The following is a 25,007-nucleotide window of genomic DNA, read 5'->3' on the forward strand; positions in this document are numbered from 1 at the left end:
ATGAATTTAGTTGTCACTGGAAGTGTAACAGATTTACAGTTGAATTTTCTTTTACTTCACCAGGATAAAGATAACAAGAGCTATCTTGCTACAATAGTCCCCAGAAGACTAAGCAGTACGAGCGATATAGAAGAAAAAGAAAACAGGTGAGATGGACTGAGCTTAATGTTCAGCTTCTATCCTGTAGGTAGTTCCTCCAGAATACCCTTTTTTTTTTTTTTTCTATATTCGTGCTTCATAGATTTTCTCAGCAGTCTCACGTACACAGGAATTCACAATATCGAGAGCTCTCTCTGATCTATAAAAGTTTTGGTACGCTGCATTTCCTTTTAGGTGAGCAGGGCAACCAGCTGGTTTCTCCACCCCTGTATTCATACAAATATGGTCTCCATCCAGGAAACTAGAGTTATGCTGACTTTTTCCTTTTATATGTAAGTGCCGGTTTCCATGGCAGGGGCTGTTTTTACAGTGAATGTGTGTAGTTACCCCTGGACAGAACCACAGTGTAATGGGATAAATATCTAGGATCTCCAGATATAGTTGAGGAGCTAATCTCTGCAAACAGAGATTAGAAGGAGTAAAATTTGAGCTTAGCCTCGCTTCCAGCCGCTTCCACAATAGCGATAAAGGCACGTATAGAGAAGTTGTCGTGAACTGTAATTGCTGGGAAGAAGTCACAGCAGACGACCACCCAGAGAGAATTTCAGCTTGAGATTCTTTGCTGATCTTTTGCTGGAACCTCCCTGCTATGTTCTTGCTTAATCTCAGGCAGTCACTGTGACTTGGAGTTTAGCAAACAATTTGTGTTTAAATGACTGATAAGCTTGAGCGGTTTTGGCAGTGGCTCGTATTGAGTGGCATATCCAGCTGACTGCTGATAAGTGTCCTTTGCTTGGGAAAGGAGGGAATGAGGAGAACTGGCCTGCGTGAACAGATGGTGCCCAGACATTCTGTGTAGAACAGATTTTTCCCAATAGTCTTTCCTTTCAAAACAGCTGCGTTTCACTTCATGGAACCCACAGGTGTCTGCAGGGGCATCAGCATGGACACGGCGATTGAAAAATGCAGAATAATTGCAGGCTGACGAGTGAATGGGCTTGTGTTGCGTTACAAGCTTGAGGTCCTGCCCAAGACGAGAAAAGAACAGGACATACTGCCAAAGTGTGGGTTAGGAAAGGGAGCGCTAGTTTCAGATAACTATGGTAAACAGGACTACTGGTAATTTACTGATAAATTGTCAAGTAGTTTTAGATATTGCCAAATATTTTGTTGTTTTCTGCTGCGAAGTATAGGGAAGGATTTGCCATGCTGAGTTGCTTTACTGTCATTGCCTGGTTACCTTGGAGAAGAAAAACTTCCCCTGCAGTTGCAGTATCTGTCGATAGTATTTGTTGATACAGGAGAGCAGAAAGAATATCAGACATTATTTAATAGGTTAGATTACTTTTATGGACAATCTAAATTTCAATTGCAAGTTTCCTGACTAAAAAGTGTCTTTATGGAGAACATTACATTATCTGGTGATTCCTAAGTAGTACAGCTGGCGATGGCAGGAGCTGTGGTTCAGGCCAGAAGAGGCATTTCAGGGAGTTGTCACTTGTGAACAGTGCCCGTGGGAAGGATTTGTGTTAGGAGCTGTAAAGGAGCCAAAAGCAGACTCCAGAAGCTTTTCTAACAAACCTTGTGCTCTCCCCTGCACTAGAGAATCAGCTGTTAACCTCGTGCGGAGTGGCTCTTACACCCGCCAGCCGTGGAGGGATGAATCAAAGGGAAACGAAGCTCCCCATTCTGGTGCACCTACTACCTACGTATCCACCTACCTGAAAAGGTACGTGCAATTCTGTCTGACATGGGTTCCCAGCGGTCAGCTCTTCTCTTAACACGCCTCCCAAACTCCAACTTTCTGCTTGCTGCTTCCTGCATCAGTGTGGCTGGCCTTGGGACACTCTCCTGCTGACAGCAGGAAATGAAACTGAAGATACGGTGACATTTGTTAAATAGTCTTTCTAAAGACCATCATTTTTGTTGATTTGTAAATTGCTGAACTGAATTTAAATACTCTTGTTCACATAATTCACATGCAAACTGTTTTCTCACTTTTATGCTAGTATTATGGTTAGATAATAAAACAAAAAATTGATCATAAAGAGAGAATAAAGTAATTACAGGCTGAAAGCATTGTTCAAATAGCTATTGACAGGTAAGTTGTAGCTCATGTCTAATTTTGGTTTATATTAGTCCGTGTTTATGGCATCATTATCAGAAAAGCGGCAGTGTTCTTGCGCGGGACTTAGAGCACTTGCTAAGGAGTGAGACTGCTGTCTCCAGCCATTTTCCTGTGGTAGTAAGGAAGCAGTTCCTGCACAGTGTGTCTGAAATTTTACAGGCTGATTGCCAGTAAACTAGGCAAGCAGAATCAGGAAAGCAATCCTGTGTGTAACTTTAATTGGCAGTATCTTTTACCCTTTTGGAAGGCAGAGGCTCAGTTTTCTTGAAGTTCCAAATAATGACTCTCTCTGAATGAGGTGAATGAACGCCCTGCTCTGTTAAGGCAAATAATACATTGCTGAGTTTTCGTCTCAGTTGTGAGGAGGATCAGCCCTTTGTGCAAAGTGCAGTTCCATCACCTCACCTTTATTTTAGCTAATACTGGAAGCCATCAAAACTGCGTGTAAAAGCATTTTACGCTGCAGAGCCATTTGATCTGTGCCTAAGGAAAATGGCAGAAATATTTCAAAGTTTTCGATTGTGTTTCACCAAGTTCTAGACCCTGAACTAAATAACTATCCTGAAGATGGAGCAATTGCTTGAGACATTTGGGAAGAGATGGATTTTTTGTATTCTAGTGCTTATGCTGGTAGGGGTAAGTTGTGCTGGAGGATGTGTCTGTCCAATTGCTGAGCACGTACAGACCCATTTCCACAAAAGGTGAAACAGCCACTTCAAGCAGTAGACTCCTCCTGATCTGCTGACCCATTCCAGTGACTTCACATCTATCCTGGGACATGATGACAGGCCAACCTCCGTAGCTTGTCTCTCTCTAAAAGCAGTTGGACAAGCCACAGCTAATTACATTGGAAAACTTTTGCCTTTTGCTTTTGGCATGCCTTACTGTTCCCTAATCTGAGAGACAGTCCAGTCACTAACGTCACTGACATGGCTGTCCGTTAAAATTGTACAGACATTGACTGTCTGTCTCGGCTAATCCTGAACCAGATTTAGTATTCCAGTCTAGTTGTACTGTATTTCCTTGGTTAAGCCGTACAGAGACTAGCGAAGGTTTTGGCTGGCAGCGGTGTTTCACTAATACCAATTTCTTCTCACAAAGGCTGAATTCTGGCCTTTCATAGAGGAGCGTTGGTTTACAAGCAATTACAGAGAACAGCTTTACCGGGGAGGAGTAAAGTGTACTTCTTAAAAAGAGATCAATGGCTTTGCATTGTATGTACAGACAGTAAATTCATTATCAATTTGACCTCTGTCCCATATGGTTTTCTGTAGAAGAGCACAGAGAAATTAAGTATAATTGTACTGAACCTCTGATTTCTCCAGCCTCTAAGATGAGGAAGGGAACCTGGTTGCCTGTTAAAGGGCATTTCCAAGTATTAATAAAACTCTGAACACAACTCCAAAAGACAAAAGCTCCTTGTGCGAGAGGAAGAATTAAAGTGAGCATGACACACGCGGATGTTACCGAGGGGATGACTTCTGTACACCTGCGTTTCCCCTTTGCCTTAGCGTTTAACTAATCTCCATAAAGGTACCTAGTTATGTTCTGTAAGTGCTTTATATGACCCTCAAGCAAAGAGTAAACAGCAACAGATCATCCTAAGATGTTGAAAATGGCTTTTCTTCTAACAGGGGACAAAATGACTTGCAGCAGTGTTGCAAATGTTCTTCGCCTTCAGTTGAAGCCAGTGTTAAAGCGCGCTCTGTGTTGGTAGTGACTGTTGTTCATTCTGCGTTCTCTGTGGGTGTGCCACTAGCCCAGAAGTTCAGAGAACCCTGTTCTGAAAGCCGGTTCTCCATTTTAGTGCATATTGGACTTCAAACAGCCAGTTCACATCACATGTACGTTAAAGGATTTGCAGGAAAACTGGCAGAGCGGATTGAATCAATTCAGCGTACTTCCTTTGACATCAGCCGTAAGAGATGCCTCGCAGGAAGGGATCACAACCAACGTGAAATCACTTTTTCACACAGTTAGTTTCTTGGTTTTCCATACTTGCAGATAGACCTTCTTACTGGTTTTGTTCATATAAAAACAGTCACAGCAAGTCGGGCCAACAGTCCATGCAGTCCAGACTCTGATAGCAACTGGTTTTGAGGGACAAGTTGCAGAAGCTAGGACATCTTAAGAGCAGTCTTCCACCTCCCACACTCTCCTTACTTCCGGCAATCACGATTTTAGGCGCCAGGGCTTATGCTTAACCATTGTACTTGGTAACCACCACTGTGGCCAACTTCCAGAAGCAAATCTAATTTTGATCTCTGTAACACCCTATGGCAAAGAAAATAGTTACATGGTTTGTGCAAACCGTTTTTATTATGTGGAAGCTTTTTAAGGTTTTGAAGGCTTTTAAGATTTTGGATTCTATTTGCCTCAGCTGTTTTTGTAAGTATTCCTTTTTATTGATGTGAAATGTTGCTTTCCATTTCATTGCTCATTCCCTGATGGTTATGTTATGGTGATTATGTTAGCGAAGGAGTAGCAGTGTGGCAGTGCCTTTTTTATTTCTAATGTTGAATTCTTTAGCTTATATTCCTAATCCTCCTTTTTGCAGATTCATACAAACACAGCTGTTAATTAACAGAATTCCCAGCTAACCTTTTTCCTGCAATTTTTTTTTCACATCAAATGTGAACAATTGAATAAATGCCACAGGGTCCTCCTCAAACTGTGCCATGCCACCCATGCAAGGTGACGGACGGGGGAGGTGAATCCTGTAGCGCTGGCAATGCCTTGGCTCCCTTCTTGTGAGCAGGAGCGTGTGCACGATGCCCCAGCACCACATTTTTTCAGCCCGGGGGGTGTGTGTGTAGGAGTTGCCACAACGCCGTCGCCATGCTCTTCTCCTCCATTCCTCCTTCTTCCCCTCAATGCTCTACCAGGCATCTGGTGCTGCTTCCACCCTCTTTTCACCCATTACCTTTCCCTTCTGAAAGACAGTCCTTGTCAGGTCTTACTTAATAACCCTTCCATGTCCTCCCTTCCTGGCCGAGTTCCTTCTCTTTTTTGCAGCCACCTCTCATGCCCCAGCCTCTCTGCCTTGGGGATCACATCAACCCTGCTCCCTCCAGAGTTGCCACCACCTTTTCCCCTGCTGCTCCTCTTGTTCCCTCCCCTGGTGCACACTCCACTACCATCGTCCTCTCAATACAACCGTTTCTGCAACTTCATGGCTGCTTGCTCTGCATGCCCACACCAGCCAGGCTTAGCTCCCTGCTCCCGCTCTCCTCCCAGTTCATCTCCAGGGCTTGGCCTTTTCCTCTGCTGCAGAGAGCCAAGAAGAGAGGCACTTGCTTCCAACAGGACTTCCTGTTCCCCGGTGCTCCAGGCTGGAGCCGACTTTCCAGAGGAAGCTTTGTTTAGGATCTGGTGGAGGTTGCTACCTGCTGACAATAACTTACTTGTTCCTTTGTGACCTGGATATGGCAAGCAGCCATCGACTGAAGAGCCCACATGTAAGGTTCCTCCCTGTGGAGGCCTTCCAGGATGCCCCAGTCTCTCCTTTGGCTGTCCAGGGACCAGCTGCTTGTTCTGGGCTGGCTGGGGGCCTTGGCATATAAAGCTGCTTTGTAAACTGGGTGCCTGCGTGGATTGAACTGGATCCTTCCTCTGACCTCCTGTCCTTGGCTGTTGTCCTGCCCGTTTCAAGTTTTATTTCAGCCTTGGGCTGCTCTCTCTGACTCTTGCTCTAGTGTTGACTTCCAGTTCCAGTCTGTTGTCCCTGGCTTCCCCATAAACCTGCAGCTCTTCATCCCGGTCTGCTTTTCCTCTAGGTCAGCTTTTATTCCTGGTGCAACCACTTTCCTCCGTGCTCTGTGTGTGCTGGCATGGGAGTCGTTAGGATGCAGGAGGTGAGAGGCAGCCCTCCAGCCTTCCTAGCCTTTGATCCTGCAGGCAGCCCAGTCTGACCAGTAGCAACCAGGAATACCGGTTGCTGGGAAGGGCGTGGCAGGGGCCTATGTCGTGCGTGCGTGCTTGTTTGCTCTGTGCAGACAACGAGCAGCCCGTCCGTGGGGCTCTGGCACATGCAGGGAGGAGATTTTGTCGGATTTCATCAAGTCGGATTTTAGAGGTGTGCAGCTTCTCCCACTTAGGGTGGATTTTCTCTGAAAACGCAAAGGGTACATCCTCTTACGAGAGCCCTTCTGCCTTTCTCCTGTCTTTTTTTTTTTTTTTTCAAAGTATGAGCAGTTAAGCACTTACAGCTTTCCAGTAATAATGGTTTTAAGGGTTTTGTTTTGAACTGGCAAAATATGTGTTTCCCTTGCTCATTCTTAAGTATTTTTTGGACAGTTTTGCTAGCTGTTTTCCAGAAATACAGAGTTTGTGCCAAACATGCCTGAAAGAAAATTAAAGCCTGAACTGATCATCTTTGCCAAAGGTTTAAGGCACTGAAAACAAGTTCTTAAAACTGGAAGTCCTGGGCATCCTTAGGAGGTGATGCGGCCAGACTTGCTTATGTCACGCTCTCCTTCCCTGCTTTAAGCAACCTCATCCTTGCTCATTGTTCCTACCTTTCCCCAGGTCACAGGGCTGCTCTCTGTGCGCCGCTTTCCCTGCAGTAGGGTTTTTCCCCTTCCCTGATCCTCACCGATTCACCTCCACGCCGTTATTCTCTCACTGAAACTCAGCTAGGCTCAGCTAAGAGGGGTGCTGCTAGCGCTGGCCCGCGTGAGCGACCTGCGCTGACTCCGGCGTCCTCTAATCTCCTTGCATATGTTTTGCTAAGATGTAATACCGGCTCCCTTTCCAGCTGAGAGCCCAGCTGTGGTGATGTTCTGTTGAATATTTACTGTGCTCTGAAGGACGTCATTTTGTGATGTTTTACAGTGCTTCCTTTGGTAGAAGTAGTGACCTCAGCAGTCCCTACATTTCAGCCAGTCGCAATACATCTCTAGCTACCTCACCCACTACCATTGGTTCATCTACCTCACTGGGCACCCCGTGGCAACCTGTCTCTTCCTGCCCCACATCTCTCGGTGCGAACACTACTGCATCAGCCCGCCAGTATACCAGGTAATGGCTCACCGCTGAGATAACGCTGCAGAAAATCAGCATTTGGGTTGGAAATTCTGGAGTGGAGTATGGATTGGAAGCGTGCTTCCAGGTGGGAAGCGCTGATAAGAAATCCCAGGATGGTGACGTTGGACGGTTTCAGTAGTGCATGTGTGCCAGTGGACACCTCAGAGCCTGTGTGTGACCACAGCTTCCTCGCTCGCTGGAGTGGTCGGTTGTGCCCTGCTGCCTCCTCTTACAGACACAGTGTTGCTCAGGCTGCTCTTGGGTGTTCAGTGTACAAGCTCTTGGAGTTCATTCCTTCTGCTTATTCACCAGGTTCATTTTTAATCATTTTTACTACAAACAGGGATGTGAAGACTATGAATTCCTCCTGCTTATTCTTCTACAAATTTGTAAAACCTCATTTTAATGTGTCCTGTTCTCTACAAAAACACGAGTCGAGAACGAGCTGTCAGTGCTCCCTGGATGTGGCTGGTCTCGGTCAGCAGTTGAGTTCACGTGCTTTGCTTTCCATTATGTCTTCTCTATTTCAGAGCCCCTTTCAGGCAACAAACTGATTCTGCTGTAGAGAAAAATACAGAGAGCATCTCTGCTAGCACCCCCCTAGGTGTAATCACAAACCGTGCTATACTCGGCTCTGCTAACGGTATTGCGAATGCTGGTGCTGCCTCAACCACAGGAAAGGACTTCTCAGCTGAGGAAGCCAGGGAGCGCAGAAGGTTAGTGAGCAGAGTGCTGGTGTGTGTCGGTCCTCCTCTGTCATCAGGGCTCACGTGGCGGTGATGGTGGGGGTGTAAGAACTGTTCTTGAGGTGCTACGTGGGGTTGCAGGCTGCTGCCCGTGCTCCATCTTAAGGTTTGAACTGCGTCCTCATTGGGTTGTAGGTTAAATTTAGTTTCATAATTTTCTACCTGTCTTTTCAGCGTCTCAGCCTTTTTTCTTCAGTAATCATTTCAGCTACTAATGTCAGTCCCTGAGGCCTCTGTGTATTGAGGGCCAGACAGCCAGTAGCCGCTTGCAGTAGGTTCTGTAACGTGAATCCCATCCAAAAAGAACGTTGGACTTAGACCCACTCAGATAAAATCCATCCCTCTGATTCTTCTCAGCTAAGTTTCCATGTGCCCCGATGGAGACATCTTTGCTACACGGGTCCCCTAGATTCCCTCTGTAGTTAGTGGAGGAAAACAGACATTCCTGGAGCATGAAACGTGTGGCACGGGAGGAGATGGACTGCGCTCTAGCACCGTGCATTTCTTTCCATTGACTATAAGGGAAGTCTTAGCACGGTGCCGTGTGCGACCGAGGCTATTCCAGCAGTAGCATTTTGAATTACTCTGAACCTAGCTGGTGGTAGCTCTTTCATATCATCTGATGTTATTTTAAGGCTGGGGAAATATAAACCTGGGGTAGCCAGTGCTCTTTTCAAAGGAAATTCATCCTGTACATTTACATCCAAAATATCAAATGATCCATATTTATTTCTGCAAATAGGTTAACTTTTGCAAAATCTTTCTATTCTCTTGGCATCAATGAAAGTAAACAGTAATAAAAAAATGCAGCAATGAACTCTGTATTTCTAACTAGCAACCAGTTCATGAAGCGTTTCCAAACGAAAATTTATAACTGCTTAAAATACAGACCTTATGAGTGGAGATAGTACGCTGCCGTATTTCAAATGGCCTGAAGCCAAAGGATGTGAAGGCAATAATGGAAATTATCAGCTTGCAGAGGTAAAGACGGCAGAGCTCAGCGGTGCCATGTAATCTGCAGTCAGCCACGTGGCCTCTCCCGCGCAGGGAGGGCATGCTTGCTGCGGGCTTCTCTTCGCCTCAGCTGCAGCAGATCTGAGGAAGAAGGTGCTCTGTGCTAGTTGGAAAATACTTCTAATGCTGTTTGGGCTTTTGTTCTGTGTTTCCCGTGCTAGCAAAGGGAGTGCTTTGAAGGTATTGCGAGTGCTCTGGTCGAGCCACGTTTATCACTAGCTGCTGCGGAGTGTCAGTGTTTGTAAGAACACTTGCGTTTAATATCAGGGGTGCCTCTGTCTGCCCCTTGTCATTTTGCTGTGGGTCAGTTGGCTTGGTGTCATTTGCAGTTGAATTGAGAGGAGCTGCCGGTGCAAAGTGAGGCTGTGCAAACAAGGACAGAGTGAGTATTGTGCTTTTGGTTCACGCTTCAGACCGTTTCACAGCAGTATCTCCGTTTTGGCAGTCCCAGAATCAAGTTGCAGAAGCTTTAGATTTTTCCCTGGAGAAGTGGGCTCCACAAACCCCACCGGCCTTTTGGCGCTGGCTGCAGACAGGGAACATGGCTGTGACGGTACTTGTAGATGCCCAAAAGAGCATCTATTAATATTACTGCATTGGCATTTATTACCAAATCACTTTCTATAAATAATACAGAAGATCTGTTTGTCTCCTGCATTTTTATTAGAGAACCATCTCCTATGAATTATGGTAATGTAAAGAGAAACACCAGAAAATTCCTCCCACCTTTAATTGAAAAAAGCACAGCAATGATGCGTTGTGCCTGTGGGTGGAGGAAAGCTCATTATGGATGTGTGTTCAACAGCAGGATATACTGACTGGGAGCTGCCTGCACGCTTTGAACTGGGAAACATGGACCTAGAGAAACAGGAGCGGTCACCTAAATGGGAAAGGCTTGTTTTGGAAGGAGGCCAATTCCAGTGAAATAAAATAAAAAAGGAGAATGGCAAACAGTTGTCGGGGAAGCACTGTATGGATTTCAGTTCCCACTGGCAGCTGTTGCAGTAGCATTTGGTCTGCTTCGGTGTTTCCAAAGCTCCAGCTTTCTCTTAGCAACAAAAACATAAACAAGCTTATCATCTAATATTAGATCACAGGGATGTCTCCTAACTTGTGGCATTAAATTATCTGCGTGAAGCCAAAAGGTTAAAGCAGAAGAGACTGCTGGCTCTGGGGAGGAGCGATGAGCAAAGTGCTCTGGAGCGCTGGTTTGCGTCCTTTGGTGGCCAACAAGGCGTGCCCTGGCCCACCGTGGCATTTCCTCCGTGGTGTTTTCCCTGCTGCTTGTTTGCTAGCTAAATTGGTCAGGAAATGCTCCTAGAGCTGGAAAATAGCATGACTCATGCCTCACGTCTTTACAAAGAGGGAGAAAGTGGTAAAATAAAAGGCGGCAGCACAGGAGAAATCAATAGTGAGGAACGCGATGCGGTCGGTCTGCCTGGCCTGGCCGTAGCAAAGCGCTGCCCCGTGTCACAGCCGTGTGTCTTGGACCGCCAGCCAGGCTGCCGCGCGGCGTGTTTACGTGTACCCGGCTGCACGCTCAGCCTCCCCCGCTTCCACCGCAGCGCTGCGGTGTGCCGGTGCTGAGAGGCTTGGAAACATGCCATCTTCCACAGCCAATATTTTTGCCAGGCAATTTCTTTTTCTTTTTTCACGGGAATTTTGGAGCCATTGCTGTTTGGCCATTTTGATGATCTTCTGCCAGCGTCAAATTGTCTCACGTCGCAAATGCATTTGTCCAGCTGAACTCAAAGCAGCACTGGCTCAGCTAAGGGTGAATTACGAGTGCGTGGGTGCTGTGTCCATGGTATCTCACACAGACCCTGTTCTTCCTGGTGCAAAACGAACATCCTTTTGGCTTCTGCTTGGGGGCAAGCAAGTGGTGGGGACGCAGGGGGTCCTGTTGCTTGCAGCCCAGTGCTGGATTGCCCGCCTTCCTCTGGGATGACAGCGGCCTCTAGTGCCACCAAAAGCTGCTTTGCAAAGTTCATCTGTGACCTTGTCCCTGTAGTTTTGGCTCAGGGCTCTGTGGTCGCATCTTGTCCTGGGAGTCCTACGCTGCAGCCCCTCTCGAGAGGGTTCCCTGTGTCACGGGCTCCCTGCGCACTGGAGGCTGCTTGGAGCTGTGTCTGCAGGAGATCTTGCCAAGCTGGAACGTGACTTGTGCCGTGAGCCATCTGGTGCTGAAAGGAAGGTCTGGGGAGTCTGGGTCTCACTGAAACCTTTCGTATTTCATGAGAGCTTTGGTCCCCAGGACAGGCCACCACACAGCCCACAGCCGTGGTTAGCTGTCACGCGGGGTAAGACAAGCTTTGCCCAGGAACTTCTGCAAGGCAGATCCCAAGTCTCTTAGCTTTGTGACCAGTTTAAAAGCTCACTCCTGAACTTGAAATCTGGCCTGGTTCTGTAAGAATTAGGATTTTAATTTGTCCTTCATCTTTCCCCCACGCTCCCACCTCCGCCGCTTTGTTTATACAATTGGAGAATGCAATTGTGTTTCTTCCTGTTCCTCAGGAAGGTTCCAGCAAGGTGGTAGCTCTTGCCATCAGGCGAGCTGTTAATTAGAGACAGGAAGCATGTCTCCCTCTTCCTTATTCTTTAATACACTCTGCCCAGTTTTTCAGATAAATCAAGAACGGCAGTGAGGTGGGCTTGCTTTCCTAGCGGCTTTGGGGCTGATGGCTGTGCTCAGCCTGGCTTTTTGCCCCCTAAATGTCCCCTGTAAATTTTTTTCAGATGAAGAAAGTTCACTGACGTGCAAGGTAAATGTGTCTAGCAAACAAATCTGCTTCACTCCCAAGAGGAATTTATTTTTCATTCTTTATTCCTTCGTTCTAAGGATCCAGCTGCTAATTATAGTAGCATATATTAATAATATATTAATAACTGAATCCTGCTCCACCAGTACTGTTAGATGAACAATTTCTGGCAAGTCATTTTGCCTTGTGATTCGTGTCCTGTCCAAATTCAGAGCGTGACTCCTCTCGGGTGAACATAGGTGGCCGATAAGTCGGTTAGCCCTTGTTACCTGACAAAAAAAAACACCCAGATCCAGTAAAAGTTAAACCAAGGGGTTTGCATTCAAGGACTATTTAAATGCCACTTGAGAGGAACTGGTAGAAAATGCTGGGAGCGTTGCCTCAGTGCCCCCTTGGGATTTTTCAGTAGTGTTTGGCTGTGTGATCCTTACCACTGCCTGCCTGGGTGGTGTGAATTCTCCTGGGAAAGGCCCCTGGGAAGCAGGGTGGTGGGGATGCTGGTGCGGAGCGCTGCTGCCTGGCAAGGGACAGATCCCCGTCCACACTGCGCAGCGGGCAACAGAAAGTTAAGAGGTCTCTCGGTGAAGAACCAGACAATCGTCCGGCACCTGCTGTTGAAAGCATTTCTCTGCCACGCTCCTGCAGTTAATCTCTTTCAGATAAAGTTGGCCTGTTTTTAAAAGGCTGCCTGCGCACATGATGTGGGAGGGCAGGAATCCTGCCGGCCATCAGATTGTCCATGTTGGGAAAAGGCGAGATTGCTCCCGCTGTATCAGAAATCAGGCTGCATTTTTATTTGGAAAAAGGTTGAGGTGTGGGATGGGGGTCACCGCTGCTGAGCCGCGGTTCCTGTAGAGGCGGCGAGCAGGTGTGCTGCTGCGTGCTCAGCTGCCCGCTGGCTTTAGCCGGGGCTCGGGGAAAGGAGGGGGGTGGGTTTTGGCATTTGCTCTGGGCGGAGGAGCGCAGGCTGTAGGTTGGCCTGCTAACCCAAAGCAGGAATATATGCAGGATCCTCCAGGAATGGTCAAGGAAGCGAAGCAGGGGCCACTTGAGCTAACCAATGTAAAAGAGCCGCAGCTTGACAGCATGGAGCAAGCAGAAGGTAACACTGCCTTTCCCCATCCCTGTCTACACGCAAAATGTGTGTGCAATTCCCCTTTACTGACTAATGGTAACCTCTGACACGTTCCGTGTATTAATCCTGTGTCTAACCGCGCGTTTGTCTGGTGCCAACTTCTGCAGTCAGGCTCTGGTTCCATCTGAGTGTTCAGGGTGCGGCATTTACTAACTGCAACATCTTCAAATACTTTTAATGGCCATTTTTGGCCACAGAAACTACAGAATGTACCCTCAATATTTGTGGAGATGCTGTGTGATGGTACAGCTGAGAGCTGATTTAGCACGGAATCAGCTGTTCTGTTAATTCTCTGCTCCACAGCACCGACCCGTGGAAGTTACAGGTGGAGAAGCCAAGGAAGCCAGGCAGCCACCCTGGGATTTCTATAGGGAAAGTTTTTGAGCAAACTTAATTAATCTTCTGTCCCTGAGAACAGTGGACACTTGAAATTGAACCAAAGCCACTGCCACATGCTAAGAAATTGCAATCTTAGCTCAGCAGGAAATTGAAATCTTTTATCCATTATTAATATTCGGTGATGTTCTCTGAAATTCAGCTGGGGCTGATTCATGACCGGCTCCCGTGAACCCGCTCAGGCGTCTCTCCGGCGGCTGCTTCCACGAGGTGGCGGTCGGAGGCTGCGTGGATGTGCCTGCCAGTGAGCATTTCTCCTACGGTTTGTCTCGCTCAGTACCTGAATCTTCTTTTATCATCGTCAAGTTTTGATCTTCCTTTTTTTTTTTTTAAGTTGCAAAAGGCAATTTCCCAAATATTCGGATTTTTACCAAGTGATTTGCTTTTTTTAAGGAATTTCCTGCCTCATTTCAGACTATAAAATAGCTTTTGGGAAAGCTGTGGTAGGTCTGCTTGAGGTTGTTTAAAATGTTAAATTGTGTTGTCTGACTTGCCGCTCACTTGAAAACGAGAAAGAGAAATACTGATAAAGGTAGGACACTCGCAGCTTTGCCTTCATTTCGTTCGTCAGCTGGCAGGAGATTGAGTTTCATCCCGCTCCATTTATGCAGCATTTTTTTAATGCAAAGATTCCGTCTCTGAGGACTGCAGGCAGTAGCGCGCGTTGGTCCCTGACGCAGTGAGAAGCTGCTCGGCGTTGTGTATCGATACCTAATGTCCTGTGAGCGCAAACCAGTTTCAGAATGTTCCAGCCTGGAAAGCTTTGTGCTTGTGATGGTCTAACGCATTCAATACCTGAGGGGAGGTTCGGGAGGGAAGCGGTGTTGCTGGCTTGCTTTGGTTTGTGTTTGCAGCACTCTTTGCTTTTCTTTTGCAGAAAAATTTCCCAGATAATTCTTTTGGTTTTAAACCAGTGCATTGTCCCTTTTTCTGGAGGAACTTTAAAGGTTGTTCACAGCAATAGCAAGCCTTCTCCAGCCGAGGCAGCTGGTTTGAGGAATGGGATCACAGTGACATTTGCCTTTTCATTTTCTACTGCATTAATTAATGCAAAGGGATAACATTGATCCTTTAAAAGCTTCCAATCTATGCGCTGTCTCACCTGGCCCCAGACTTTGCGTTCTCAGTGGGTACCAGTGCTGTATTCTCCTCTTCTGGCAGAGCACTGGGGCTGGGAGCGAGCGGCGCTGCGTTCCCACCCGGCTCTGCAATCGGAGCTGCGCTCGCTGCTCTGCGTTGCGGTAGCCCAGCCCGCAGAGGAGGTGCGCGGAGCCGGCTGCCGGGGGAATGCAGCGCGGGAGCAGCAGCTCTGCTTTCTGAAGGGCACCCGAAGAGATGAACACAGGCAGATGGGCGAGCACACGCAAAATCATCAAGAACTGTACAATGAGAAATATTCTTAGAGTGCCAGCTGCCGTACGTGTAACCTCAGCCCGTTGTAAACAGCACATCAAAGCGTGAGTTTGGAGCAGGGATAAAGGGTACTTGTTGTTTTGATTAGCAAGGGACGAAGATTACAAGTCTCGTAATCTCTCAGATCAGCACCTGAATGTGTTGAGGAAAGCAAAGCTGTTGCAAATAAAGAATTTCATCTTGTGCTTGTTAACCTGCTAATCATGTAAATAGATGATTGAAATTCAGGCTTTCATGAGTTGAGAATTCGCAGTCCAGATTGAAGCACAATGACAGCTCACAACAGCCAGGACTAACTTGAGAGGGAAGAGCAAAGGCCTGGAAATGGTGAATGCTCAGCTGGCCTTTTCGAGCCAGCTGTGCAACGCTTTAAGAGCATGATCCTGAAATCTTGTTATCCCTCTGTCTCCAGCTTGTTAAATCACTCAGCATTGTCTGGCTGCCTCTCGCCTCACCCCAGCTCTAGCGCTTGCAGAATCTGACGTGTTATCCTTCTCTCCTGCCTGTTGAATGGTCTTTGCAAATTTTAGGCAGCCCGCTTTTCATGGCAGTTTCTCTAAGGAGTATTTCCAGTTGCACTGGGCCGATGTGTAGATCGTGTTAGCGCAGGGATGAATACAGAGAAGACCTGAAACCTTTTGCTTGCGTGGATGAGAGAGCAGGAAAGTTTCCATGGCTGTTTCCATGTAATTGTCAGTGGCTGGCTTGCTGCTGGGTACATACTTTATTATCTAACTGAAGGAATTGTATTTTGGGAACTGCTGTCAGCATTGTTGCCTGCAAAGCTTGCGCTTGCTTCTCTTCCCTCCCCCAGCGTATGGATAGTTTCTTAGCCAGTGGCAAATTTCCAGCTTCTAGGAATGCATCACTGGGATGCTGTACTTTTCCAATTGTTTCCAGGAGAAGAGTATCAGTACTTGAGGCTTTTGCTAAGTTTTTTTTCTTTTTTTCTATCTTCGTTTTTTCAGTGTGTATATGTACGTATGAGAGAGAGATACATATGTACGATAAGGATTTTTTAAATCACTGCGGTGTTCGAAGTAGTGGTATTGTGTTCTTAAGAAAAGCTACTCCGAACATTTTGGAGTCTGAATGTCTGTATGGCTATCCAAACACTGAACGAGCCCTTTTGTGTGCAGGAAGCCAAACCTGTGCCTGGCTCCCTCCACCCATATTATCCAGAGCTGGAAGAACCAAAGTCTGTCCTGGCTTCCAAGAAAACTGTCACTGTAGTTTCTAGTCTAGTGAGCGTAGTTCAAAGTCGCTGCTAAACTTGAAAGATCGTTTGGGCTGAGATGAGAGACTCAGAGACCAGCAGAGCGGCTGCTGCCCGTGGCAAGCTGTCCCCTAGAAGAGCCACATCGAGCATCGCCCCAGTTCACAACCAACAGTGCCCCAGAGGTCAGACGCTGTATAGTTACTGTCTGCCAACTCGTATTCTCACTGCGCTTCCTGTGGGAATGTGCGTTTATTGGAGAAGGACCTGATGGGGATGGAGGGAACCCATCCTGGCCCACTACAGCTCAAGGGGATGCATATCAGTTTTTGGTGTGCTAACAGCAAGACGAGATGCCTTGAGTTCGCTTTGACAAGAGGTCAGCAGAAGCATTTACTGAACATTAGGCTTCCAGATTTGTTGCCAAGTTTTGTCACGCGTAGGTGAGTGTCTTTTAGGTGACTGCTTTCCTGGGGCTGGGTCACTGGAGTGTGAAAACGTAAAACCTCAGGTTTTACAGATCCTTGGTGTTCCCTCTCAGACAGGGTGAAGTTGTTCTGCAGAAGGACTCTGTGTGGTGGTACGTGGTGTTTGCTACAAATGCTTCAATCTCTACGTGCTAGAAGGAGTTCAGGAAGGAGAGGAAGGAGGCTGGTGTTGTAAAAGATTTTCAGAAGCTTCTGTGTTCCTTGGAGCATTTCATCATCTGTTCTTGCTGTCTGTGCAAGAATTGTAATTTCTTTTTCTGCATCATTTACCCTTTACTTGGGAAGGCTTGCTCTCCACAGTACATTCTTTTTTTGTCTCTGGCACAGGTTCTCTAGCATACAGATTTGCTCTTGTATCCTTGGTTTACCAGCTTGTATGTCCAAGCTTACTACTGCTCTGGTTTGAATCTCCCCTTCTGTGAGTACTTCATTGCAGCTCCTTTTGCCTGGAGATGGGGATGAGCCGTCGGGATCCATCTTTGTGTTGCACTGTCTTGATTAAAAGGGTTAACAGAAAATAGCTGTTTTCTTGAAAATAGAAAGAATGAAGTAGGAGCCAGATTCACCATTCGGTTCCCAGCTTCTTTCTTGTTAAGGCACAAATCAAAAGCTGTGGCTGTCCTGTGGCAGCAGGACACGCTTGCCCGGCTCTGGGAACTATAAACTTCTGCAGTGTTTTTGCTGACTCTCACGTACGCATCTCTAACAATTTGTATTCTGCTGCATGTACTTGCAGTCAAAACTCTGGGAAAAATCTTTTCTGCTTTACGTGTGCCTTGAACTTGGCGTGATGGCTGCTCTTATTTCATGGATTGCTCAGAGAAAGCTTGTTGCAAGAAAATAGGATGCGTAGAACCGTTCCTTTGAAGATCTGCTTAGATCATGTGATATTTGCTTGAATTAATGGGATGCCGTAGATACTGCACTTCAGCAAGCAGTGTGTTTCTTGAAAACGTAATTAAAAACTCTGAATTGTTTACGCACCGCCTCGTTACCCCATTTGCTGCCTGTCCCCTGCAGCTTGCTGTGATCTGCAGTTTTGCTGCTTTCGAGAGCGGTCGATTGCTCTCCCTCCGTCATCCAGCCTCGCTGTGTGGCTGCAGCAGACTTGCCGCCTCCTTGCAGCGAATTTGTCCTCTCTTTTTCTTCCATCCCATTTAGCACACTCAGGTCTCTTAAAATTCAGCTTGTAAGCAAAGTGAAGCATCACCTAAAATTGTCCAATCTGTCTTTATCCTCCCTCCCTCCCCCAAAGGAAAAAAAAACCAAAATACAAAAAACCCCAAGTAGAGCAAAAATTGCCAGCACGCGTGTGGCTGCTGTTTGCATCTGAAATATTTACGGCACGGCCGCCTTCTGTCATCACCGGGAAAGGCTGTTGCTGCTCGCTCAGAGAAAGCAGCTATGTCACTGCGCAGCGGTTCTGCCGGCCTGCTTCAGAAAATTCAGTTATCTCATGCTCCTAAAATGCCTTGGGTGAGCTCCAAGAAGTGGAGAATTGTGTAGATGGAAAGAAACAAAAAGTTAGCGATCGATAAAGGCTGTGGCCCAAACGGAGCCACTCTGACTTGCAAAGTGTCCTCGTCTGAGGATTAAATCACAGTTACGGGTTGGACAGCCCAAGTTGCTAAGGATGTTTGAACATATTCATGTTTTAATATAAACTGTGGGAGAGCAGAGGAAAAAAATCTGGGAGGATGACGGGGTAAGAGACACAAAATGTTTTTTCTCATGCTGTCCCTGTACACTCTTACACACAGCTGTAGCTGAACGCTGAAATGAGGGAAATCCTGCAGCCTTGCTGAGCTCCGGCAAACCTGCTGCTTCCCGCCCTGCCGCACGCTCCGCGTGGCTCCTGCACAGCGGCTGAAACGCTGACCCCGTTCCCTGCGGATTTGGGGAAGCTTTTTTGAAACTGCTTTGAAAATCTGTTTTGTCCTCTCGCATCCCATGGCAGGGAGTTCAGAATTATTTCCTTTTGTGTCCAAAAGCGCTTCAGCCGCTGTGAGCGTGAGCTGGTGTTGCTCACGCATACTGGGAGTGCTCCTCAGCAAGCACAACGTGCCCCGCTGCATCCGTGCTGGGTATGAGCTGAATTCCTCCTCGGGCACAGGCAGGTCTCATCTGTCCTCCTCTTATTGCCACCATGCGTACGTAGCTCCTACACACCCGTGTCCTCGTTGCGGAGTATGAGACATAAATTCCACTGGTTCAGAGCTATTGCAGTGAGCTCTCCGCCTTACTTAGCTACAAATTTACTTGGTTTATATGTTCCAGGAACCTTTTTTTTTTTTTTTTTTACTACTGTTCAGAACTTAATTTGCAGTATATCTTGCAAACGCATTCTTCCCGTAGGTGGCTTATTACTTCGGGATGCTGTGCAAATCGCAGCAATTCTGCTTGTGTCAAAAGCTGCAGAAAATGCTGATCGTTTCCTTAATGTGCCATTACCTGGGGAGCACATCTGCCCTGCATAAAGGAGAGCACAAGAGAAGTACTTGCCTGCAAAATTAGGAGTTGCCCAGCTTTCACTCATCAAATAGCAGCTTTTTTTTGTTCATGAAGAAGCAGATTCTTGGGAGGCAATCATCCCTCTGGATTTTAGGCACTTCCCACGTTGGCGTATCTGTCACAGCTAGTGTGTTGCTCCGGATAATCAATGGGAAGCAGTGAGCGCCTCTGCAGTGCATTCACACGCTCGGTGCTGGAGGCTCTTTCTGAAGGTGCTGAATTGCGCGCTGGCAGTGCCGTTCAGTGAGCCCGGCCAGCGGGGACGTAGGCACTTTCGGTGCAGCCAGCGCCCCGGCGCGATTCACCTCCTCCCAAAGTCTGCGGTGCGGGCAGCTCCAGCACCGACGGTCGATCCTTTGTGCTCTTTGGAGATCAGGGGAGTTCGGGACGTGATTTAGCAGGTCAAATATACTCAGTTTAGGTGAGAAGACTCATGTGTGCCCCACCAGCACCTGAAGTGCAAGGCGGCTGGCTCCCACGGGTGTAACTCCAAACGGTCCGAGGAGCTCCCGCTGAGGGATGGAATCACAGAATGGTTTGAGTGGGAAGGGACAGTCAAAGCCACCCAGTCCAAGGAGTAGGGGCATTTCCAACCAGATCAGGTTGCTCAGAGCCCCCCGTCCAACCTGGCCTGGAATGTTTCTGGGGGTGAGGCATCCACCACCTCTCTGGGCAACCTGGGCCAGTGCTCCACCACCCTCAGAGTAAAAATTTTTTTCCTAATGTCTAATCTGAATCTACCTCCCTCTATTTTGAAACCATGACCCCTTGTCCTGTCACACCAGGCCCTGCTGGAGGCTTTCTCCCCATCTTTCCTGTAGCCCCCTTTAGGCACTGGAAGGCCACTCTAAGGTCTATCCAGAGCGTTCTCCAGGCTGAACAGCCCCAGCTCTCTCAGCCTGGCCTCACAGCAGAGCTGCTCCAGCCCTCTCATCATCTGCATGGCCTCCTCTGGACTTGCTCCAGCAGCTCCACGTCCTTCTGATGTTGGGGGCTCCAGAGCTGGACGCAGCGCTGCAGGTGGGGTCTCACCAGAGCAGAGCAGAGGGGCAGAATCCCTTCCCTCGACCTGCTGGCCACGCTCCTCAATGCAGCCCAGGATGCAGTTGGCCTCCTGGGCCGCAAGCTCGTGTCGCTGGCTCATGTTGAGCCTCTCAGATGCGTCTCTGCTGAGCGCTGGAGGTCAATCCACGTGTGGCTGCACAGCTAAATTGGTGCTGAGCACGAGTTTTGAAGGTGGATAAAAGCCATCGTGGTAGAGGATTTGAGAAGGATCCAGATTCCGTGATTCTTTGAGAGTTTGTCGTAGTGCAGCAAAGCTAGTAATCTTTCCAATAAATATCTTAACTCACTGGATCAGATGCAAAACCTGTTCAGCCTGTTACCTTTTCTGTGAAAGTGGTCTGCAGTGGAGAACCAGGACAAGAGGCAAGGACAAAGGAAGCGTATTCCTTGATAGATCTTCATCCCTCACTCGGCTAATTATTCTTTGAAGGTATCTGGATCTTTGATGCTCAGTTAACCTGTGGCAGTGACAGACCTGCAAAAGAACATTGCATTGCAGGCAGTCTCATCCTTGTGCGGTGAGACTGAGTTAATAACTGTTCCCTATTAACCAGGCTGAAGAGTCCAATCTAATTAATCTTTCCTAAGATGGAAGCCACTCCACCAATATGGAAATTAGACTTCCTGCTGTGCAGTCCCCGACTCTGCGGGAACGCTGCTGAATTGCTCTCCAGTTCGTCCACAGCAAATGCCCATGCAGAGAGTTCAGTTTGTATCTTTTCATGTGAATAATTCATTTGAAGCCTCCCCAGGTTAATGAAATCTAATGGTGACCAGCTCTGTATTTTAACTGTATATTTTTCAGTGTTAAGGAACTCAGTTTACTCAGGTGTGTGAAGGTCATTTCTTTAATTTCATAGCTTTTTTCCAGATGTTTTGTCTGTATAAGATGCCTGCAGTTCAGCCGGTTTCTAGCACGATGGATTCCGTATTGATGAAGACAGCAGATTGCAGGAATATGATCAGGAATATAATGACAGGGAGGAGGGTCTGAGGAATGTGCCGGTGCAGGATTTCTGTTCTTGAGATCTTTATCTGAATGAGAGGTGGTGTGGTTTGGTTTTTTTCCCCTCATGATGCAATAAGACATAGAATGGGGCAAATAAAATACTAAACGGCTGCATCTTTTTTTAACCAAACATGTCCAACATTGAAGAGTTTAGTTAAAGTCTCTGCTGAGAACATGATGTGAGCATTTGTCTATCACAAGCTCTTAAGAAAGTTGTCCGAAAGCAGAAGATGACAGTAGTCCAGGTAGATGGAGCTAGCATAATTTTGCCCATATGAAGGAGAATAATATCTCAGCTCTGGAGCTCGCAGGGACAAGAAGGCAGAGCGTCTGTTTTTATTTTAACCTCTTCTGCCCTTCTCTTTTAGGTCATATCTGACTCCGGTGCGGGATGAGGAAGCAGAATCACTGAGGAAGGCACGATCCAGGCAGGCCCGGCAGACTCGCAGGTCTACACAGGTAAAGAATGGAAATACTCATGTTCCTGAGTGGAATGAGGAGAACCGATGTATAAAGAGGCAAGATTTCCTGCTCCTACGTTCCTACTTGGCACAAGGAGCTTGCCTACCCTCCCTGTGTTGGAGAGGTTCTGGCGAAAGTTCCTGAAAACAGCTATTACAAAATACTCCCTCAAGCACATGAGCTAGATTTCAAAGTTTGCATTTCTGCAGATTACCTGCTTGATCACGTGTATTTGGGTTGCTTTGAGTCAGTGATGAGGTAGGTACACTGAGAAATGTGTTAACAGCAACAGCATTCTTTTCTTTCTGAATGTTTCCTCTAGAATAGAGGAAGCATTAGCCTGTCCAGGTATAAGGCTGCTGGGCATTTTAAACTGACCTGGAAGACTTGAAATCTAATTGCATACATTTAAAAATTCTCTCTCTTACTTTCTCTCCAGGGTGTGACACTGACAGACCTTCAGGAGGCAGAGCGAACCTTCAGCCGGTCTCGGGCAGAGCGGCAAGCTCAGGAACAGCAAAGCGAGAAAGCTGAGAGCACTGAGCCCGCTGAGGACAGCAGTGAGAGGCAGGAGACCCGGTCACGGTCGAGCAGAAATACAGATGAGGAGGTGATCCTCCTGGCCTCACTTCTCATTGTTTCAGAGTTGAGGAAATCATTTTGGATAGCTGAGATCAGGAGAAATTCCTTGGGGGAATCTCTTTATTTTAAGGGAGGCAGACTTGCTGGAAAGAGCAATGTTGAGGAGCAGTACCTCACCTCAGCGATCTGCAGGAGGGATGTGCGTATGTAGGTGTTAGAGGTTAGCTGTTCCTTTGCTCCCCACTGGGAATTTCACTTTTCTGTCTCTTGCCAGAAAATAAAACTGCGTAAATCATAAAAAGTGGAATGAGAAGGCTAATGATAGAAATGTGGCCTGGATCCATCATTGCTTTGCAGGCTGGACCTGAGACTTTGCATTCACATTTTTCCACAGATGTTCTGTGGGTAATGGAAAGCTGGAGAGACCAGATTTCCTCACCCTCCCATCACTTCTGGTTTTTTACTCTAAATCATCTGTTTCTGTCAGATAACTTGTTTGTCTTGCCATAGGCTATAGGGACAAAGAGATTGATCCCAGACTTCCCAGCAATGGGAAGGTGCGCTCACGTTGTACTGTACAATGCTTTTAACATTCGTCCCAGTCTGATGGGATGAACCTGATCTGGCGGACGGAGGTGATCGCTTCCAGCAGCAGTGAAGAAAGCTTTAGACTCTAAAAGATTAGCCAGTTCCTTGAAATCCCAAATCTACTAGTTTCTCTTCATTCTGCTAACTTTTTGTCATGATTCTTTGTTTATAGACTGTCTTTCGGCGATTAAGGTGCCCAGTACAACCAGACAAACCTACCACACCTGTATCTCCTTCGACATCAGCTCCTCTCTATACGAGTTCATACCTGACTCGAACAAATAAGTATCTCGGGCTTGACTCTGTGAATCCAGTGGACTTCAGAGGTGCAGGCACAGAGATGGAGAAAAATGGTATGTACCCCGGAGAACGAAGAACAGTCAAAGCTCAGGGATTTTCATGACTTTTAGAACTTTCAGTGCATACAGACAGACACTAAGTTTACTTATTATTCTGAGTGGAGCGGTATGGGGAGCTGCCGTCTCACCAAACAAATGTTATTTGTTAAAATGGAAATCCCAATGTAGGATACAGCTTCTTGCCTGTAACAGAGAGGGATAAAAAGATGTTTTCCATCTTGGATGACTAAATGAGATAGCAATCCATGGAGCGTTTGGATCTTAGAGCTGGGGGGAGTGATTCCACGAGTACAGTTTGTCCTCTCCTCAGTGCAGGAATAAGTCAGGATGATCCAGGGAGAGCAGACAGCTAGGGTAACCTTTCTGGGCTCTGATAAAGGAAGGAGTGTGAGTAACCAGAAGTAGTAGGGCGTTTCTATTTCATTTGGTTTCATAACTCCTTTGTAATATAACACAAACCAAGATGACCTTGATCAGCTCAGGGGAAAAAAAAAAACAACAGTACCTTAGCAAAAGCACAGATGTAAATCACTGAAACCAAAGCAGTCTTTCTTTGCTTGGGCAGAGTGTGAAGATCAGGATTTAGACGACAGATCCCCGAACAAACAGTCAATCCGAGAAAGGCGGCGGCCAAAAGAGAGGCGAAGAGGCACCGGCATCATTTTCTCCACAAAAGATGTAAGTTTCTGTTCCTTAGAGAAGAGAAACTCATACTCTTATATTCAGGGTGAATTTCCTTCCAAGTCCAAGGTTCAGATTTTTTTCCAAGTCAGTTGATTTCCCATTGGTCCTTCCCTCTCCGGCTCTATTTCAGACTGGTACTGCCAAAGGAATGGCATCCCTGTTTGGCCCGTGTAAAACCCAAGCAGCAGGCTCTGGAAAGCCTGTTCTTGAGCCATAAATCAGTGTGGTCCTTGCAGAATTGTGAAAGAGCCCACATGGGAGAAGAGAGATTAGAAGTCTAGTTTCTTTGGAAGAAGAAGGTCATGAGCCACTGGAAGTATTTTCGATTTCCTCTGAGCCCAAATTTGGCTATGCTTTAGACCTCCTAAAGGAAAGACAATGAGGAATAAAACCTGTGTCCAAATCCCCTGCTCAGCACCAGAGAGCACGCGCAGCATAAGTGCGGAAAAGCTGTCTGTGCCATCGTCGTTTCTCTTAGTCCTGGTGTCAAAAAAATTTATTCAGTCTCAGGGAAGAAATCCAACCCTCCAAACATTGGTCAGAGACTCAGGTAGGAATACCGATCACCTTTTTCAGGAGAGAATAAGTATTAGGAAGTCATGGTTAAGAAGTCTCCAACAATTCTAGTCCAACTGTGGACATACAGCCTTTCTCATACACCTCAGGGGTGGAGGCTTCCTGCTCAATACAATGAAGAAAAAAAAAAAAAGTCAGTGCTCTTCCCTGTGGCAACAGTAGATATGCTGAATATTTGGAGTTACAAATTGAATGGCCCTGCTGGAAACCTCAGAATTTCTATTGAAAGACTTGCCGCAAACACCCCCTTTTTATTATTTTCAAATGATTCTTACATTTTTTCACTTGCAAGCCAAATGTGATTTTTTTTTTTTCTTATTGTTTTTTTAGTTAAATGATTTACAGCTTGCCCAAATGTCTCCTGGATCACTGGAGCAATGTTACTAGCTTCAGAGCAGGAAGCAAATAATTCCTCAGAGTTTTAGTTCATTTCCCCGTTGGCTCTACACAAAACTGCAGCTACAGCTCCTGAAACACCTTGGGTTGGATACGGAGTCAGCTGGGATGCCGTGGTAGTTTACTGTGGCTCCATGAAATCCTGGAGCTGTTACAAAGAGGCAGTGCGTTACAGAAAGGTGACGTAAGTGCGGGCTGTGTGGCATGGCCAGTGTGTCCTCCTGGAGCCTAACTGAAGGGGAGGATATTCTTTGAAAGTCAATATTCTGTCAACATTTCAGATATGCAGCCTTCCCAAGTGTCACATTTGTTCCCTAAATATGTTAAGGAGTGTTACTCCTTCTCCTGCTGACTCC

At 46.8% G+C, this 25,007-nt stretch overlaps 1 protein-coding gene across 6 annotated transcripts in view; it reads left to right on the top strand.

Annotated features, from left to right (window-relative positions):
• PPP1R12B (protein phosphatase 1 regulatory subunit 12B) overlaps nt 1–25,007 on the top strand; it is a 125,754-nt gene that overhangs the window by 53,470 nt on the left and 47,277 nt on the right. For 3 of the 6 annotated variants that reach the window (XM_086765488.1, XM_086765486.1, XM_086765487.1), the window contains exons 11-18: nt 64–146; nt 1,703–1,828; nt 7,061–7,246; nt 7,783–7,968; nt 21,373–21,463; nt 21,906–22,076; nt 22,809–22,989; nt 23,561–23,673. In XM_086765488.1, coding sequence (XP_086621614.1) covers nt 64–146; nt 1,703–1,828; nt 7,061–7,246; nt 7,783–7,968; nt 21,373–21,463; nt 21,906–22,076; nt 22,809–22,989; nt 23,561–23,673 — 1,137 coding nt within the window. The remainder of the gene's footprint in view (nt 1–63; nt 147–1,702; nt 1,829–7,060; nt 7,247–7,782; nt 7,969–21,372; nt 21,464–21,905; nt 22,077–22,808; nt 22,990–23,560; nt 23,674–25,007) is intronic. The other 3 variants (XM_086765489.1, XM_086765490.1, XM_086765491.1) reach the window with 2 other exon arrangements.

The sequence above is a fragment of the Chlamydotis macqueenii genome, chromosome 23, assembly GCF_036417535.1.
Source record: "Chlamydotis macqueenii isolate bChlMac1 chromosome 23, bChlMac1.mat, whole genome shotgun sequence".
In the NCBI taxonomy this organism is placed as follows: domain Eukaryota; kingdom Metazoa; phylum Chordata; class Aves; order Otidiformes; family Otididae; genus Chlamydotis; species Chlamydotis macqueenii.